The sequence below is a fragment of the Leptodactylus fuscus genome, chromosome 9 (genome assembly GCF_031893055.1).
Source record: "Leptodactylus fuscus isolate aLepFus1 chromosome 9, aLepFus1.hap2, whole genome shotgun sequence".
Taxonomy (NCBI): domain Eukaryota; kingdom Metazoa; phylum Chordata; class Amphibia; order Anura; family Leptodactylidae; genus Leptodactylus; species Leptodactylus fuscus.
The window spans coordinates 23963018-23984086 of NC_134273.1; the positions used below are offsets into that span (position 1 = coordinate 23963018).

At 45.1% G+C, this 21069-nt stretch overlaps 1 protein-coding gene across 4 annotated transcripts in view; it reads left to right on the forward strand.

Annotated features, from left to right (window-relative positions):
- The window catches only part of RASAL2 (RAS protein activator like 2), a 231186-nt gene that overhangs the window by 189878 nt on the left and 20239 nt on the right, over window positions 1-21069 (forward strand). For all 4 annotated transcript variants that reach the window (XM_075287447.1, XM_075287448.1, XM_075287445.1 and 1 more), the window contains exons 6-10: window positions 5547-5700; window positions 5822-5920; window positions 6654-7208; window positions 18634-18778; window positions 18892-19036. In XM_075287447.1, the coding sequence (XP_075143548.1) occupies window positions 5547-5700; window positions 5822-5920; window positions 6654-7208; window positions 18634-18778; window positions 18892-19036 (1098 nt within the window). The remainder of the gene's footprint in view (window positions 1-5546; window positions 5701-5821; window positions 5921-6653; window positions 7209-18633; window positions 18779-18891; window positions 19037-21069) is intronic.

The following is a 21069-nucleotide window of genomic DNA, read 5'->3' on the forward strand; positions in this document are numbered from 1 at the left end:
TAATTATACATTGTTTTAGTTGAATTATTTTGAAGTTGAAGTCATGGGAAGAATATGCAAATCTGACTTCCATGGTGTAATTAGGAAGCCAGTGCCTCAAGAATGCACACCAGTAGAGGGCGCTCACTGAGAATTTGCAAGTCTGTCTTCCATGATGTAAAGCAAACCAATAGAGGGCGCTCCCTTTAACATCATGCCGACCTTCTCAGAAGGTTGAAGTAAGTTACTTTTTTCAGACTCAAAATTGGCTCCAACTCCGACTCCCCATCCCTGTAGTAGAGAAAGCTGTAAAACAATAAGAAAAAAAAATCTGCAATCTAGTGTAGAAGCTGCGGTCATTCCCTGCTGGTACAGCAATGCTGTGCCGCACTACCACTGTCCGATCATCAGTAATATAGCACGTAACCACCGGGGCTGCAGCAGTCTTGTGGCACTATGTTGTAACAATGCTGGCAGACCAGTTTGGCGAGTGATTAAAACCATTTTATTTTCTAATTTTACAACATTTGCCTCATTTGTTTTTTGTTTTTTCTTGTGGTGAAAGAGTCCGACATCCACTTTGACACCAGGTTCACACTACCGTTGTTCTTATCCTTTGGAGGATAGAGTGACCACTGCACAAGAGGTCACGTACTGAGATGATGGATCCTATTAACTATAATGGATCCGTTTTTGGGCCGTCCCAACATAGGAATTTGACGCAGAATTTGCCCCTGAATCAGCGATCTATTCTGGCCAGATTCTGCGGCTTCCTTTTTATTTTCAATGAGATTGCAGCAACACCATGGAAAAATAATCGTCCTGCTCCATCTTGATGCGGAGGCCACAACTGATCCAGCCTAGGCCCTAATCCGCAGCGGAAAGCTGAATGCCCTGTATCAGCATCCCGTCGCAGGTCGCCAGTGTCTGGAAAACCGTGCTGGAAAGTGAGGAATTTCTCTTTATTTTCCGTGATATGATATGAATGGCCCCTGAAGCTGAATTCACTAAAGTCAGACTTGTAGGCCTTCTTCATCCGTGATTGTGGACGCACAGCGGCGGGGACGCCAACGCAGATGTGACCGTATCCTAACAGAGTTCCTGTGCACTCTCTATACCCAGTAGGGATCTATAGGAGCTATATAGGTGGGTATAATCAGTTCAGAGGCCTTCTGTATCCTCCGTTATAACCAGTATTGGGAAAAGCTCTATTTCCAGTAAGGGTAAAGTAACTAGAAAGGTTAAAAAGAGGTAGAATTTGCCGCTAGATTTCTAGATAACGTAATGTGATCCTCTCCGAATCCATACACATCCTCAGCCAATGTTCCTCCTCTTCAAAGCTTTTATTGAAGAACTGAAAGATAAGGTTAATAAGCTGCATTAAACATTAACTGGCACCAGCAGCGGAAAAAAAATTACTTTTGTGACCGTACCCGACCCGACATCTCTACCCTCTCAGCCATATAAATCTCAAGCACTTAGTTGCACTGTCTGAGAGCTGCCATGTCTCCCCAGAGAGTTGGCAGGGAGACCGGGCATTTAAGTCATTAACAAATGAAATCTGGATGGGGTGCAGCGTACAAGTGCGGCATTATTAATTGTACCTGGGCGTCGGAAGGAATGAGATGGCACGCTGCTTATTCTTCCCTGGACTTTAGTATAAGTACCCTCTTAGAAGTGATTCGTCTTAGTGCAAAGCGCCCGCTAACGTCGTGTCGAGATGACTCCGCTGACGGCTCGTATACAGAGGGTGTGTGCGGTATAGTAGCCGCTACGCAGAATGCCAGTCTCCCCCTGTCTCCTTATCAGCTAATGGATGTAATGTGAGTCATTGCTGTTGATGGTTTGTGAGGCTCTATTAATGCCGCATTATCCTTTTCTGGTTCATAATCCTAGCAGGCAGATTTCAGTGCAATATGATAAAGTCCTGGAGCTTGCTGAGTGATTGTAAAATGCTCCCTCCTTTTTAGCCAGGCTGTTAAATGGGTCAGATTCGACAGTGGCACCAAAGTAATTAGCTTCACCCATCCTTCTCCCAGATGGCGCTCACACAGTCTATAGAAGAAGAAGCAGCAGATTGAAGCCTGCGGTTACTGTCTTGCCGATTCCCAGAACGTCATCTTATACTTTGGTAATGTGGACGTAATAGTTTGTCATCTGTCCTGGTTATTACTTTAGGAGCCTTGTCAGAGTGAGATGGATTATAAGTGCCCATTAGAAACGGAGTATTATAACATCACACCAGTACTTAAAGGGGGCGTTTCACCAACTCCAGCTCTTTGCACCGTTCAATAGACGCCGCTCCACTGATTCTGACGCAGTTGGAATTTTCCCTCTAGCCCCCACCATTCCTGAGCAATCAGTGTAGCTATTTTCAACACCAGACAAGCTAATAAGACTCTGTACTGATAAGTAGGCGGTGCCAGAGTAATAGAAGACCGCCCACCTGGCAAAGCTTTATTAGCACAGTCAGTGCTGAAATTAACAGTGCCGATAGCTCGGGAACGGTAGGGGCTAGAGAAAAAAATCCAACTGCGCTGAAATCAGTGGAGCGCCACCTATTGAAGGGTGCGAAGAGTTTGAGTTGGTAGTGAAACGAGTTACATTGAAAATAGTGCCATCTGCAGGAGGCATGTTATAGAGCAGGATTAGGACACTGATAATTTCCAAATATAATATGTAAAGCTCTGTTCTTTCTGGACTTAGGAGTCCAGTGGGTGGTTCTTGTTAGTTATTGACACCTGTCTATGTATATACACTTATTCAGGGAAGGCTGTCAATGAGTAAGACTCCTTCGTCACAATCCGAAAAACCTCTGAACAATATAGGACGTCCATTGGTGCTTGCTTACTTCTTTGCAGTATTGGTCATGATGGGGTTCATGCCGACGTATTCTACAAGGGGTAGGGGGAGATGACACCTGACTGCGCCCTGCTGTCTCACAGTGGCGGGGGTAGTGGTGTAAGTTCAGGCCACAGTAGTGCTAGAACATCTCATTTTGTTGCGCTCTTCTCTCCTATGTGTGCACGCTTTTCTCTGCAGCTTAGACAACCATTGCCCAGTGCTGTGGAGTCAGTAGGCCAAGGCTGGAGTTGGAGTCGGTAACTTTTTCGGTTTTCGAATTCAACAAAAACTGTCCTTGATGCCGCAGCCCTTCTATTGTTGTAACGTAAGCAATCAGAACGTAATCAGTGACCTTTTTTTTTTGTAATATTGCTAATAATAAATAACGAAAGCCCGCTGCGCCTCGCAGTGAGCTCTGTGGGTGGTACGGGAGCTGGTGAAAGGGAGTAGCACATGTGGCGGCACTATTGTGGGCCTGATGATGGAGTCTCCCAATAATGGGCCCTAATTCTCCACACAAGCATTAGCTTCATGTTGCTTGCGGTGAGGCTGACAGACCAGGATTTATATAGTGTAGGGGGCGCTTCTCCTTGTCCCCCGCCCCTCCTGTGTGGTTCGGACAGTTTACAGTAATCCTGCTTCTCTGGGATTATCCGTGTCTGTACAGGGGCGGCTAAGCACTGCTCAGTTTTCCTATAGCCTCCACTATAATACAGGACGAGCTCTTTAATCCATTCTCGCTGGATCGGGCACTTGCTTTCGGTCGGTTTGATCTTTTGTCACTCGAGGGTTAAGCATCGTATACTTGCGTCCGCCACCCAGGGTTATTAACCCTTTATGTTCCCTGGCTGGTCGCTATTCCTCATCCATTGGTACCCTATGCACATTGCCCAATTCTCTATATAGAAATGGACAGGGAATTGTGTTGCGGATTTGTGACCCATCCTCTTCCCTTCTGTTGTCTTCTTTGCAGCCCCCCTCCAGTTTTTCACTTTATGACATGACTTAGGGGTAGTCACCAGGAATCGGAAATGAGCAATGTCTGTAAAGGCTGGAAGGTGATGATGTCTCCCAGAGGAGATGCTTCCAGGAGGTTTGACGCATTGAATGTCGCTGATCTGTCCCCTCTCGGGACCACAGCGCAGAGTGTTTAAGAGCCCCCCCTTCCCACTTCTTGCTGGGGTTGGGTTTATGCAAGGGAAGCTGCTTGGAAAGGTCACCTTTGCAATGTTTACAGAGCATGCTCTTTGAGCCAACCCGGCTGCAGCTTCTGCCTGCAAGCTATAATCTGCTTATAGGTGCATTGTCATAGCAACAGGCCCAGAGTGCAGCAGTCCGGGCACACCGGGACTGAGCTTGTGCTACCTGAGGGGCGGGATGCTGCTGGAGAAGGAGGAGGGGAAGGATGCAGTAGCCAGCTATTTGAAGCCAGATTTCATTTCACTGCCAGCCAATTCAGCCCTTAAGTCCGGAATGCTTGGAATTCAGCGTTTTCCTCAATCTTATGAGATTTCGAAGACCTCTCCAAGCAGACGGTATGCCCGACTTGGCTCCTCGACGCATCCCTCCTGGCGGCGCGTGACCCTTGACCTCTAGGCAAAGGAGCCGACGATGGGTGAGGCTATGTGACATGAATCCTAGCTATGATTTGGGCATGCACAGCAAGGTGGCTGTATAACTGCTTCATGTAAGTCCTTTTCTGTCGTATCACAACCTGCGTAACTTTCACTGTACTAATGCATCCGTAGCCCGCCGCTATTAAAAATTCATCGCTGCTATTTGTAGAAGTCTTGTGCTTTCCACAGCAGCGCAGTTTGGCTTGTTACCATGGACGGGTACAAGACAAAAGTGGTTAAAAAGTCATAACTTTATTATGTAACTGGAAGATAAGTGTAAGGCCTCAAGACGCGTACTGCTAGGGAATACTCCGGCCGAGACTGTCTTCATGTACTTTCATATACGGAAGGAATTCTGGCACATTTTACTCTTAGGTTTTGGGTTTTTTTTGGGCAAGGCGACACAGGAGAAGCCTGTGTTCATACGGATAGGTCTATTGTTACCCATCACGTCATTGGTTTCGGAAAGATCAGTCAATGTCGGTGCAAAATGACATTATAGCCAGCACACCCGGTGTGTAAAGATATCCGGGAAAATTCCTTCTAATTTATTACCCATTGGAATAATGGTTGTGGAATCGGTGACATCAGTCTCAAAAGACCATGGGCGCGTGTACCATAGAGCAGAACACGTGACGGATATGGGGCCCTTGGAGAGAGGAGGCCAAGCCCTTGTTGGTGCCATCCCCTTTGCTGGGTGATCCTGTACAGGACGCCTCGCCCCAGAACAACATTGGTAGCAAGGAAGACGGTGGAGAGGTATGTACAGGGGACAAACATCGGGTACCACTGGCCAGCAACAATTGGGATCCATCTTAATATTTGCTTTTCCATTCCACCATATACTATACGCGTTTGAGGTCTTCTATGATAAGACCACCCTCCTAGAAGACTACTTTTCAATGCAATTTTTTGGTTTACCATGTTGCTTTTCTTGCACTATGGTCATTGTCCTGGGTCACTGTTGTTGACTTTGCATCTCCATATCTGACTTGCTTTAGACAATTTTGTAAACCAGTACTTGGCTTTATTGCATATCAACAAATTTTTTTGCAAATATGTTCTTGGCACCGGCACCATTTTAACAGCATTCTCCTCTTAACGCAGGACACGTGGGTTACCCAAACTGAAAGAATCTCGTTCGCATGAGTCTTTACTGAGTCCAGGGAGTGCAGTGGAGGCTTTGGATTTGGGGACAGAAGATAAAATTTTGGTAAAGCCGTTGCACAGCAGCATCCTGGGACAAGACTTCTGTTTTGAGGTAAGGGAGATGAGTATTCTTATGGGACGCTGAGTGAATTATTAACTCCAGTCTTTTTTTAGTGACCTTTGCTTTCTTTCTTTCTGTTTTTTCTCCCTTTATGTCCTCGCACCTCTACCAGGTAACCTACTCCAGCGGTAGTAAATGTTTCAGCTGCTCCTCAGCTGCCGAGAGAGATAAGTGGATGGAAAACTTACGACGCACAGTTCAACCCAACAAGGTAAGAGGGGCGGAAAATAAGACGGCTGTGGAAAATCTCCAAGAGCTGCAGAAAAATTATTTTCAAGAATATTATTTTTTTGCCTGCTCAATATTTTCTGGGTTCCTGTTATAGGGGTTGTTCTGGATATAAATATCTATGTCTGTGGCTATACAAGTATACGGAGTAGTGGTCATGCAGCCATATTACTATCTTATTAACAGTAGGGACTTGACAACCCCATTTTCATGACCAACCCAAAGTTTTTTAGATAACTTTTATCAGTGCAAAAAATTTTTAAGAGGAAACCCATCCAAAATGAGGGTTGAGCTGGGGCATCCAATGTCATTGCTGAATACTCAATGTGCAGCCAAAGCTTTAATAGGGTTCTACGAAACTTTTTCATTAATGCCTGATCCATAGATCATCAGTTGAAGACCTGTGATGGTCCAACACCTTGAGACCTTTGCGGATCCGTCGTGTGCCATGTGACCATGTGATGGCATGTTCATCGGTCAAATGGCCTACTCGCTTTCAGGTGATAGGGCTGAGCTATGATGGCAAGCATGGCTGTGCGCTAGGTAGTACTGAAGAGGCTATAGCTGACTGGCCAGGGGTCGGACCCTTGCTGATATATTTCTGATGACCTATCCTAAGGAAACCCCTTTCATGAACCCTATAGGTCAAACTGGCCTCTATTATCGCAGATGTAATAATTGCAGACATCATTGTCATCTATTCTCATTTTTCCCAGGACAATTGCCGCCGGGCTGAAAATGTATTACGCCTATGGATCATCGAGGCCAAGGACTTGGCCCCCAAAAAGAAGTATTTTTGCGAGCTATGCCTGGACGATACACTATTTGCACGCACCACAAGTAAAACAAAAGCAGACAACATCTTCTGGGGGGAGCACTTTGAGTTTTATGGCCTGCCCCCCCTGCACAATATCACCGTGCACATCTATAAGGACGTAGAGAAGAAAAAGAAGAAGGATAAAAACAATTATGTGGGCTTAGTGAACATTCCTATGGCCAGCGTGACCGGCAGACAGTTTGTAGAGAAGTGGTACCCTGTAAGCACACCGACCATAAACAAGGGAAAAACGGTGGGACCTTCTATCCGGATCAAGTCCCGATATCAGACGATCACCATCCTGCCTATGGAGCAGTACAAGGAGTTTGCAGAATTTATTACAGTTAACTATACCATGCTATGTTCTGTGCTGGAGCCGGTCATCAGCGTCCGAAACAAGGAGGAGATGGCTTGTGCGCTGGTGCACATTCTGCAGAGTACAGGAAGGGCCAAGGTAAGAGATGACACATTTTGTAAGATTTTCACTGTGTCGGCCATTTGTATGCTGGGGGTTGTCGTCTTTTCGAGAAGCGCATCAACTAGCTATGCAAAAATTGTCTATAGTAGTATGAATGTGTATGAATTTTGGTCTCTAGATATTTCGGATGTCAAGGCTAAAAACCAATAATCACAAATAATATCTGTTCTTGGGAGCCTAAAAATAAACCATGAAAAATTCACCGCAGCCTATTTTTGCTCTTGCTAAATTTTGCACCGCAACGTCACGCGGTCCTTGTTGTTTTTGAAGAGCTCGGATGCTTTTAGCATCTGTAACACGTTGTACGTGAATGTCGCTGCTCTGGCATTTAGGCTTATGTAATTCCATGTTGTTCGTGCTTTTGGGACCACACAAGGAATGTTTTTCTATTATCGTTATTATACTAGAACTGCGTAGAGACTTCAATAGCACAATAATATGTAGCGTTGTTTTCTGTTGTGGCCCATGGGGGATACCTTGCCGTGGCTAAATGTGCATGATGCAAGCGATCTAGGACGACGTGGACCTCAAAACATCTTTCAGATCATTACCTAGGCAAGAAACAAGAGCGTAAGAAACCACAACGTTCAGCTATAAGTGCAATGGAGGCTTCAGATCTACATGGAGCTTGTAGTTTATTATGCATCATATATTCCATGATGTCTATAAGGTTCTCTCCCTCTCTGTATAGTGGTTTCCGTTACAGGCTGTGATTGACACCGACCGTGCTCAATAGACTCCATTTATAATGGGTTCCATCATGGTGTTGTCATTAGATTAGAGAGCGAAGGCAGCGCGTTGCGCTATTTGATTCAGGATCTGCAGATTAGATTGATCCAAAAAGTACTATGTAATATATGTTGGTGCATGGTGTACCGTAATATCTGACTTATTGGCTTTTATAAAATTTTCTTTGGGCTCATTCACACGGGGCAAGAGGGGGCGGATTCTGATGCCAAATCCATCTCAGAATCCGCCCCCTCACAATAGAGGACTATGTAGACCGCTAGCTTCCTATTTTCCATGAGCGGTATGTTTCGGCTCACAGAAAAAAGAAACGAGCTGTCCTTTCTTCAGGCGGACACTGCAACTGAGTCAGCCCCGGCGTCCGCCTCGCAACAGCACCCTCCAGACTAGGCCCATTCATTTGAGCCTATTCCAGAGGGGGAATCCGCAACAGTCGTGGCAGGCACATTTTGGTTCAATTCTGATGTGGCTTCCCGCATCAGAACCAGGACCAAAATACTCCATTCCGTGCCCTGTGTGATCCAGCCCTTTCAGGTTTTGGGGGGTTGTCTCACTAAGGGCTTATTCACACAACAAAGGCCATTTTAAAAACAATGGTAGTGAATGTGAGTGTATTCACATGTCCGTATTTTTTTTGTTTTGTTTTGTTGTATTGACGGACAGAAAAAAACAGATCTTCATCCATTTTGGCGGACACACAGATCCAATAAAAATCAACAGATCTGTTTTTAAAGGGGTTGTCCAGAGAGTAGTAATTTACTTAGGGAAGCCTTTGATGGACACGGAGATGTCAAGAACCCCCGATCATGTGATCCACGGCCAGATTCAGCCTTTTGTCACGAATGTTAGGTCCGATAAAATTAGAACGGACATGTGAATGATCAGAGATCCCTTTCCGTATGTCCCATTGAGGTAAATACACATCATTGATGCGGGGCTATCCACCGCTTGGGATACCCCTCTATGAGTCAGGGCAGGCGCAATATTGATGGACACCAAAACCCTCGCGATCATCTGATCCCTTTAAAATAGTCAGACCACCTTAATTTAATAGAGAAGTCGACAAACATGGAAAATAATGTGAAATGTGCGTCAGCACATGATGGTTATCGAGCTCTCTCATCTCCAGCCGGTGTCGGCGATTCTGACGTTTCGACGCCGCGGGATTAGTAATGTATTAAAGACATTATTACTGTAGGACGCTCGTTTTCCCCGTTCGATGGAAGTTTCCCTTCTCCAGATATATCTCCAGCGTTCCCAGATAAGCGATGCTTTTTGTGGTGTTTAAAAGACACAGACCTAATGTTTTGAGACAGGGCCGACGATAATGTGTGGAAAGAATTGCAGTCTTGGGAAGGGCTTTGTATTGATGTCAGTATATCAGATCTGTTATGTTCCGGCTCAGTAACCACTGAAGATTTCAGCTACAAGCATTCCTCACTATCTTTATTTGCCCGACTCTCCAGTGACACAGAAACGTTGCAAGTTTTATTAAAGAGCGACTTTTAACGATCGGGCTGGTGGTGGCGCCGCCGGGCCCTTGTAAAATCGCTAATATTGGCGAGGACGTTTTATGCTATTTGCTCAGTAATGCCGTTATGTAAGAAACATAGGTGATTTCCCAATTAGGAAGCTTTATAAATAACCCGGTCACCCATAGCTACCGAACACCTAATTGGGAAAGCACATTAACTACCATGGGATGTGAAATACGCATCGCTTTCGTAATTGGGTAATTGGAGGACAGGAGGCAAACTTCACAGGAAGAAACCTGCACTGCTAAGATACCCATATACATGTGGGATGTATGAGATAATAATAATAATAATACATTTTATTTATATAGCGCCAACATATTCCGCAGCGCTGTACAATTTATAGGGTTCAGATACAGACATACATAACAAAGAACGTCATTTCACACAATGGGACTGAGGGCCCTGCTCAAAAGAGCTTACAATCTATGAGGTAGAGAGGGTGACACAAGAGGTAGCAGGGGCGGCATTGCTTATACAGTGTTCAGACAATTTTGTGCATTAGGAATTGTGATAGGCTTGTCTGAAAAGATGCGTCTTTAGTTTGCGTTTGAAACTGTAGAAGTTGGGAGTTAATCTGATTGTCCGGGGTAGAGCATTCCAGAGAAGTGGTGCAGCTCGGGAGAAGTCTTGTATACGAGCGTGGGAGGTTCTGATAATAGAGGATGTAAGTGTTAGGTCATTGAGTGAGCGGAGAGCACGGGTTGGGCGGTAGACAGAGATGAGGGAAGAAATGTAGGGAGGTGCGGCATTATGGAGAGCCTTGTGGATGAGAGTAATAACTTTATATTTTATTCTATAATGAATAGGCAGCCAATGTAGCGACTGGCACAGACCGGAGGCATCGCTGTAGCGTCTAGCCTGATAGATGAGCCTGGCCGCTGCATTCAGAATAGATTGTAGAGGGGAGAGTTTAGTGAGGGGAAGACCGATTAGTAAGGAATTACAGTAGTCAAGGCGAGAATGAATCAGAGAGACAATAAGTGTCTTTAGTGTATCTCTGGTAAGGAAAGGGCGTATTCTGGAGATGTTTTTGAGGTGGAGGTGACATGAACGTGCGAGTGATTCAATATGAGGGGTGAAGGAAAGGTCTGCGTCAAATATGACCCCAAGGCAGCGGGCATGCTGCCTAGGAGTTATAGTAAGGCCTGAGACTGCAATGGATATATCAGGGACAGATCTGTTAGATGGTGGAAACAGTAGTAGTTCAGTCTTAGAGAGATTTAGTTTCAGATAGAGCGAGGACATGATATTAGAGACAGCAGAGAGACAGTCACTGGTGTTCTGAATGAGTGCAGGGGTGATGTCACGGGAAGATGTGTATAATTGGGTGTCATCAGCATAAAGATGGTACCTGAAGCCAAATCTGGCGATGGTTTGTCCAATGGGGGCTGTGTAGAGAGAAAAGAGCAGGGGGCCGAGGACCGAGCCCTGAGGAACCCCAACAGCAAGGGAAAGAGGGGAGGAAACAGAGCCCGCAAATGATACACTGAAAGTGCGGTCTGAGAGATAAGAGGAGAACCAGGAGAGCGCAGTGTCATTGAGGCCAACTGAGCGGAGCATAGTGAGGAGAAGTTGATGGTCAACAGTGTCAAAAGCTGCAGAGAGGTCCAGAAGAATAAGAAGAGAGAAGTCACCATTGGATTTAGCCTTTAGTAGATCATTAGAGACTTTTGTGAGAGCTGTTTCAGTAGAGTGCAGAGCGCGGAAACCAGATTGTAAGGGGTCAAGCAGAGAGTTAGCAGAGAGATAACGGATTAACCGAGAATAAACCAGGCGTTCCAAAAGTTTAGAGATGAAGGGGAGGTTAGAGACGGGACCGATCCCCGGGCAGGAGGAGCACCAATGGATGATAGACACGCCTCGTAGATGTATTTGGCTACGTTCACAGTGCTGTTATCAATGTCCGTTGCTGTCATCTGTCATGGGATGACTTCAAACAGAGTAACGAACACAGACAAATCCCCCTCGGTGTGTGTCCGTCCCCATTGACTCTAATGTGACCAGTGTGATGGATGCTTTCTTGTTCACGTCTGCACCAGAGATGGCCATTGGTTGCCAAGAAAGAAGTGGAGGGATTGGGCTTTTGCCGTGTACAGTTTCCACATGGGATGCTATGAACTTCCCCTTTTAACCAGCCGCACCAATATCGGCAGCACATACCAGAGCAATGTGCTTTCAATACACTATAGCTGTGGAGTCGGCACCAAAAAGTCAAAAAGTTGCCAACTCCAACTCAGGCTTCAAAATTAAGAGATTAATCATTTGTAATTATTTTGTGCAGTTATTAATATTGTATAATTTATTGTAATTTATCACACAATTCAATCGCTAGATATTTTTGTGACTTAGAGGATGTTTACTGACCATGAGGGACAGTCCTTTATGAAGGAGTCGGCGGTTCGGCCTTTCGATGTCACAGCCCTGCAGTAAATGATGTGATCAGCTGGTCAATGAGAACGAAGATATTCAAGGATTTCTTGATGATTTCTAGTATTTGACATGGTATAAGCCAACTGGGCAGATAGTTGGAGAATTACTACATTGACACCTTTTGTAAGGGGTGTACGCTTATCAGCCGTCCTTAGGTCCAGTAGTAATGGGGCCACTTTCCAAATATTGCCAATTGTCTCAGAATTACTCTGAACATTTATCACATATGTATGATGGGATGTGGCCTAGACCAAACCACTGACTCTGACGTACTCCTTCATAAGTGGCAGCCATGGTCAGTCCGAAACCGGAAAGAGACTCGAATTTATTAAAAAGCCAGGGATTTGCTGTGAAAGTGAATATGCAACCAACTACACGTCTAAATAATAATACAAGACCAATAACTACATAATGTAATCGTTTTATTATGAAGTTGGAGTCGGCAACTTTAGGTCAAATCCACCTAAAACTGGCCCAACCCTACAGCCCTGGGAACTACAATGTATGGCCCCATAAATGGACACCGACCTGTCCCCATTAAATTCCCATAATTCGGTTTGCGTCCTGTACTGGAGAAATATAGAACAGTGATGGCAGGAGATGACACAGTGGTCCACCCTGCGGTACTTTTTGGCTTTTTGTTCTGTTCTGTATATTTTTTTTCTTTACTCAGCTTCTTTGAAACCATAAAACCTCATCGGTGTCTTAGGCTACATTTGTGGCCATCCAAGGACAGCTTAAAATATCTTATTGCAGGTTTTTCTACCCGCTGGGATTCTTTTCTGTCTTCTACAATGATACTATTTTCTACCGTTAGTAGTGATATTCTGAAACTTACCGTATATATTCGAGTATAAGCCGAGTTTTTCAGTACAGTCTTTGTGCTGCAAAAGCCCCCCTCGGCTTATACTCAAATCAAGCAAACAAAAAAAATTTAATTTATTTTTTTTTTTTTTTTTTTTTGGGGGGGGGGGGGGGTCTATGACCAGCCGCAATAGTAATGTATAGAATACCCCATAAAATAGTGAAAGAAAAGGAAGTTTTAAAAAAATATATAATAATAAGATAAATAGAAGCTCTAAATCCCTCCTTTCCCTAGAATACATATAAATGTAGAAAATGACTGTGAAACACATTAGGTATCCCTGTGTCTGACAGTGCCCGGTCTACTGAATATAGGGGATCTGCAGTGCTCCTGTTCTGTCGGGAAGGGGTTAATAGGAGCACTGCAGATACCCTATATTCAGCCAGACTGAATTCCGAGTGGGGGCAAAAACCCCAGTCCTCAAGCTCAGGGAAGGGGCAGACAGACAACCAAAGCACCCCCCCCCTCCCCTTCCCCAGCACCTACTGCACCCAAAAACTCCGACCATTTTAATTTTTGAAATTTTCCAGTAGCTGCTGCATTTCCCCCCTCGGCTTATACACGAGTCAATAAGTTTTCCCTGTTTTTTTTGTGGTAAAATTAGGGGCCTCAGCTTATATTCGGGTCGGCTTATACTCGAGTATATACAGTATGCCAGATTTCTGAGAATTTATCGACTTGAGGCTCCTCTTGTGATGCACCCAGAGATTCTCCTAACTTACTCACTGCCCGGGCACTCCTATCAAATCTGTGTTATAATATAAGGGGTGTCCAGGATTGGATAAACATGGCTGCCTTCTTTCACAAATGTCCCCTGGTTGTATGTGGTATTGCAGCTTAGCCCCTTGTACTTTGGTGGGGCTAAACTGCTATACAATGCACAATCTGTGTACAAGTATGGTGCCATTTTTGCAAGCAGCCATGTTTTTCTAGACCGTAACAATGCCAGGTAAGTCCCACATAATGGTGCCAAACCTTGTGCGGATCTGCAATAGGTTTTATCGTTGTCGTGGAATTATTATATTGATATTTCTCCATTACAATGGCAGGAGAGAAGAGCTGAGGGCACGTATTAATAATTCTGCTGGCGTTACCTTACATGATGGCTGTTGGTCGGGGCCCCGTCCAGGCTCTGTAGTACTTATTGATCGGTAATACTAGCCCCATTGCTATAATGTCTCTGTATCCCATTAGGAGTTCTGTTCTATTGGGTCATCATATAGTATTTCACTTTTCCTTGTCAGGGATCGTGATGGTTGTCCCCTTATTTATGAGCGCCGAGGAAAAACTGGACGTGTCTGCATATTGTACCTATTGTACCAGCTTTATTAAAGGGGCAGCAACAAAAACCCTATATAGGTCTACCTCTGCATTAGGCCGGCTTCACACAACTGAGTTTTGGTTATGAAACTTGGCCTATGTGTGTTTGGGATTTACCGGCCACTGTGACGTTTGGGGTCCCTCCATCCCATAGACTACAGGCACACACGTGTACGTGTCTGCAATAAAAATGACATGGATCATATGTGTGCACCCTCCGTGACCTCCATGGACCCGTAATGTCTGGGGTCATAAACCGGACAGGGGGTGTGTCCCTGTACACTGTCCAATCAGACCTGAAAATCCCAGACCATGTGACGACACACCCCTTTGACAAGAAGAATGTTGGCGCCCTCTCGTTACTTTATTCCTGAATTTCCCTGAGGAGTAACAGAGGGACATCACTGTTTCCATATTTACTGAAACAGACATGTCAGAAGAGGTGAGAGGCAGGGACGTAACATCTGGGCCCCGATGCAGAATCTCTAATGGGGCCCCTCTTCAGAATAGTGCTATATTTTATGTGGTCTGGGGCCCGGTAGCGGCTGTCATAGCGACACCCCTGGTCAGAGGTCCTCTTTATTAAAGTCGGTGGACATGTAAGGGAATAGGTTTCTTACAATTCCACAAGCCGCAGTGCTGGCGTCCTTAGACGGTAACATTCACAGACACGTCACATAGCAGAGCATAACATGTCGCCCCATGTTTCCATAGACACACTGCTATATTTGTCATTGTGCTGGTGATGTCCCCGGTGTACCAACCCCTGCTACATAACACATCGGTGTAGGCAGGATTATATGATAATACCTGCACATCTTCCCGGCTTCTGTGCGCTTTGCTTTGTACGGGTTGATAGAAAAATGACACTTGCTTATATTAGCTGTGATTAAAGGGCTAATCTTAAAGGGATTGCCCTAGTGTAGAGAAATGTATTTTCATTCTTTTAGAAACAACGTCATTATTGTCTATGGGATGGGTCTCGTATAAAGCAGAACTCTATTTGTTTGAATTGGGCCAAGCTGCAATACCAGACTAACCATTTCGCAGCAGTGGTGCCACTGAGACAAAAAAAAAAATGTTACTTACTCATTTCTTACAACTACATCTTTATAGGCCTCTATAGACGTAACAACAAGGGCGGCAAGAATAGCCTTTCCAATGGAACCCAGCAGATCAGAGGCTGCCCCTAGTGTCAGATCAGTGTGACATGGCAACCCACAGGCCCACGCGTATCCATCCACGTTCACTGGCCCAACTCTGATCCATCCTCGGGCCAACGCATATCCATCCACGTCCCACGGGCCAATGTATATCCATCCACGTCCCACGGGCCGACCTATATCCATCCACGTCCCACGGGCCGACCTATATCCATCCACGTCCCTGGGCCAACGCATATCTATCCACGTCCCACAGGCCAACGCATATCCATCCACGTCCCAAGGGCCAACGTATATCCATCCAAGGGCCAACGTATATCCATCCATGGGCCAACGCGTATCCATGCACATCCCACGGGCCAATGCATATCCATCCACGTCCCAAGGGCCTACATATATCCATCCACGTCCCAAGGGCCAATGTATATCCATCCACGTCCCACGGGCCAATGCATATCCATCCACGTCCCAAGGGCCTACATATATCCATCCACGTCCCAAGGGCCAATGTATATCCATCCACGTCCCACGGGCCAATGCATATCCATCCACGTTCCACGGGCCAACACATATTCATCCACATCCCAAGGGCCAACATATATCCATCCACGGGCCAACGTGTATCCATCCATGTCCACGGGCCAATGCATATCCATCCACGGGCCAACGCATATCCATCCACATCCCAAGGGCCAACGCATATCCATCCACGGGCCATGACTATCTATTAATAAGTCCTGGAAAATCCCTTTAAGTAATTGTTTTAACTCATTTTTCCCTTTTGCCACAGAAGTCTTACCCCTTTAACGTTTCGACACCGATCCTCGATTTCCTTCAGGCTCAAAGACATAAACTTTCCTTTGTGACGCTGAATACCGCTAAATGTTTTTGTTCGTTTGCAAAAGGGGCAAAGAAAACCCGAGTCCTTAAAGCGTCCCCGTTAATCCGCTGATTGTTTCCTTTGTGATCCTTTTTTACGATACTGATTCGGCACTGACATCTTTGCGTTACCACGCTGCGAGCTCTTGGAAGCGCTGGCGGGCCTGAATTACAGATTGTCGAGCGGCAGGAGAACATTTCTCACCAGTAAATTCCTAATGACTTTTTTTTTTTTTCCTTCTGTAGTTTACATAAAGATCGCTGCAACAAACACAATGAATAGAGGTAATTGCTCATAGAAACATCACATAAAAACCCGATTGTTCCGCCGCATCCCAAGATTTAATTTCACCATAATTTTTGTCAATTTTGGGCAGAGCGCACACTTATCAGCAACGTCTCTGCGAGCGGTCTCCGCACATGGCTTTCATTACTGGCATTTGTTAGAACATGTGAGCCCTAGCAGAAGTTTGCAGGCAATGTGAATAGTGCACAGATTAAAATCAGAAGGGGAAAGAGGCTTAAACCGTATTTTCCTTGCGCGTCTGTAATATCGTAACGCGCGATACAATGCCACCCCTGAATTGGCGTAGGTTGTTTCATCATGTAATGACATTGTTCTAATAACCTCACGGTAATTGGATGATTATGGCCGCCCCTTAGCAATATAGTTCTAGAACTAAGACCCGACTTTTTGTATCCCTGCCGCGGTCCAAGCATAGACATTAGGTTGTATGCAGTTGTATGGGCTGCAGCTCTCTCTGTAGTTAGTATTAGTCAATGCTTGTATTCTTTATCAAATAAAATTCCGGAGTACATTATGTTAGAATTCTGCCATATGATGTCCCTCTGTTATTCCTCCTGGAAATCTATAAATAGTTTGACAACTGGGTGCAACCATTCCTCTTGTTAAATCGGTGTACTGGCAGGGTTTGGCAGTGTATGGAGACACATTATAGACAAGAGGAATTGGAGCAAACCGTTAATTTTATTCATATATTTCCAAGATGAGTAATAGAGGAATTCTGCTGAATTATTTTATGAGGAATGCAAGCATTTACCAAAATGGTCATGTCAGTAGAGGTGAGAGAAGAAACCCCTGGCATTGCTGGATGCTGCGCTGCTCACTTTCTATGTGGTGGTTATGGGTACTGCAGTGGTGCCTCATTAAGGTCTATGAGATACTGCTGTAATACCGATGGCTGCATGTACTACAAGTGAACAGCCCAGCGCCCGCCATGTAGACAATGCTGGGAGCTGTCCACTTCAGGAAGCCGCTGATCTGCGGGGGGCCCAGCTATCACTTGTTAGAAGATCGATAATGCCTTCATAGCTTGCCATGCACTTCCGATAGCTCTTGTCCGAGTGTGCATACATTCTGCATGGGAAGAGGGGAGTAAGCCGCTGCAGGACATCCCTGGTAGTGGGTTATCACATGATCGGACATGTCCAAATCCTACAGCCCAATCCTGATCTCCTGTGGCATCTGCCATAAGAAGATGCCCATGTACATTAGACGTAACACGAATAGTCGCTCCTGCTAAAATAATGAATTTCAGGTTAGGGCCTGTTGTTGGAGGAGGACCTCCTATTGTCTGCTCGCCCCTCTTCTGACTACAACTTCTGACTACAACTTCTGACTTCTTCACAACTGAGTCCCTGTCCTTTAACCCTTTATATAGTCTTGTCCATGGCCTTTCCAATGTAGGAATTGCATGTACTGTACGTATCTAGTCTGTGAGAATGAAAGCCCCGGCTGTAAGTGATCTGTTCGAGGTGTAGCTCCCTCCGGATAATCCGCCACGTCTTTCCGCACTACAATAATTATATACTAGTAAGTCATCTTACTACATGACAATCAATGGCAGGCGTGGGAATGGTGTGGGCTGCTGTGCACCGCCTAGAGGTTGAGTTAAATAAAACTTACATAACCCACGTTGTTTTTCATGTTTATGTGGACTGGACATTTTAGGAAGTCCCACGGGGCCTACTCCAGTGTGTATAAGGACATAGGGAATGGTATCATGGCGGAGTAATAATGCTATGAAAATAAGGAGGTGGAAAGCTACGGAGTCCAATAAGCAGAAAACTATGTGATTGTATTCACACGATGTACATGTATTTTCCCACAAATTACCACAATTTCTGTAGGAACTGTGTCAATACGGAGTAAAAGTGCAAAATGGGGTAAAAGTGCATACATTTTTTGCAGTGCAGCTCTTGGCCTTGTGTAAAAGTAACCCAAATGTACCATAAGAATGTCCAGAAAGTATGGCCTTGTATTGCAATGAGCAGAACGTAATAAAAGATGAAAAGTCCAGCGAAATCTTGTATTGCAATACTAGACACGGCCTATACATAAGTGTGGCGCTGTTTCCTGAAATCCCAGAACCTTTTCTTCTATCCTCGCCTACCCCTAAACCACCATAGATAATGAGCTGTTTCCTTTAACCCTTTAGGACTTCCTAACCGACCTGGTGATGTCAGAGGTGGACCGATGTGGTGACCATGATGTCCTAATCTTCAGGGAAAACACACTTGCCACTAAAGCCATCGAGGAGTATCTGAAATTGGTGGGGCAGAAGTACCTGCACGACGCTCTTGGTAAGTGTAGGCTGTTCTTGTACGCCCCTTGTCTGCTCGCTGTGGTTGTTGCTATATTTATAGCGATTCCTTTCTCTCCATCCTTTGCTCACGTCACGTGTCCTCTCTCCTAGGGGAGTTTATCAAGGCCCTGTATGAGTCAGACGAGAACTGCGAGGTCGATCCCAGTAAATGTTCATCTAGTGAACTCGCCGAGCACCAGAGTAACCTAAAGATGTGCTGCGAGCTGGCGTTCTGTAAAATCATCAATTCCTACTGGTGAGTAACCCAGGGAGTCCATTGTGGAAACCACGTGGCCACCAGCTTGTGCGTCCTATAGACGAATGTCTACAGATTGGCCAAACCAGGGCTTATGGAATTGGTCGACCTAGGCAAGGACTCCTCTATTTTTCATCAGCCCAATTTCACCCAAAACTTTGACTTCACAAATCTGACTACACAGCCCTGCAGCTCAGATGAATGGGCTCACTTGTAATACAAAGATGGCTCAGGTCCACCAAAAGTGGAGGCGAATATTCAATACGGTTGTACATTCTGACTCCTAGATGGCGGTCCCAAATGAAGGATCTCAGTCTGTGAGGCCTGTATGTCTTTACAGGGTACATGGACGGGTGTAGTCCTAATGAGACATCCCCTTAAAATAGCATAAAAGACTTCTAAGGGTGAGTTCACACATGCGCCGGTCTCCGCTTTGTAGGTTTCCGTCTTCTGCCCGAGAAACTGAATGGGAGACTGAAACCAGCAGTCACTTTTCAGACCCATTCACTTGCCAAGTCTTCGCCTGTGAGCGTTTTGTGCCCTCCGCGGCAAAACCATTTTTTTTAACTAGGCGCAAAGTCAGACATGCAGGACTTTGTGTCCGGTTTAAAAAAAAACGGTTTCGCCGCGGAGACCACAAAACGCTCACAGGCGGACACTGACTGCCGGGTGTCTGTCTTCTGTCAGCAGAAGATGGAAACCTAAAAGCGAAGACTGGGGCGCAGATGTGAATCCGCCATGATCTGGTCTAACAAACTAGAAGATACACACACACACACACACCCCTTTGTTGTTTCGATATTTAACCCTTGTGCGTTTTGTATGATGGTGAAATTTATATTTTTTTATCATCTTGTGAAGACAAGCCTTAAGATCTCGGCTCAGGAGCCATATCATCCGATCAGAGACTCCCTGCCGTCAGCTTTTATCATTCTTTGGCACTAATCCCTACATCCAGTCAACCCCTTTGTGACAAAATGATGTCGGCTTAGAAAGGTCCTTGTCCCATTCCCCGGTTACGTGTTTTGATGGCAAGGACTTCTCCACAGATCGGATCAGCCATCACAGATCTGAAATACTTATCGGAGTACAAAGACTCAGTAACCCTCTGATCATGAAGGCTGCCTAAGTCTCCTGACTTCTGTGAAAGGTTTCTAAGGGATGTCTTCATGGTTTCAGGGGTTTTAGTAATTCACCTTATTGCTCGTAATGAAGTCCAGAAAGATGGATTCTGGTAATGACTAAAATAAGGTTTTAGGCTTATAGTTAGTTATTGATCCATTTGTGTGTGATCTCAAAAGCATTCATTAACCAAAAATTCATGCAAATCCAACATTCCCTGATATTACCGGTCAGAGGAAAGTCAGGACACCCTCAAACACACATCAGGCTATGTTCATTGGAAACTCTACCCCCTTTTGGGGTGCAGCATACCCCCATTGTGTTGTATGTTCTGCTCCTTTTTGTGATATGTCGGCCATAACTGCATCCCAGACGCTTTTTGGCTAGTATGATTTACTGGATATCAACCTGCCATGAACCCAACTTTACAACATCCGGATAAAGACAAGTTGCTTTGCATATGTATGGTTTTCTTAATTCAAGTTTCAGGGCCGCACAACTTCTGAGACATCTAACAGTTCCTGTGTCTATAGTAGAAGACGCCTTTAAAGATCTTGACTCTTCATCTGTGTATCGCAAGTACTTTGCTTTTTAAGAAAGCATGTGAATGCGGCCTTGCTATAATCCAAGGATACGCCTTTATATTTCTGCATAAAAGCGTAGGTCTCTCAGGGCCAGCAGCTACTCATACCTCCATAAACATGCCTGCAAGGCTTTATAATGAGATTTTATCTGCCTTCCATTACTTCCCTGTCGCTACTGATTTGGAGTGACTCGAGAACAAGCTGGGAAGGACAAGAGCTGCTTCTATACAGCCCATCCTATAGGCAGGCACCTATTATATGCTAACAATAGTAACAGGCTATGAATGCTGATTGTATTCAGAGAAATAAAGGTAAGACTGAACATTA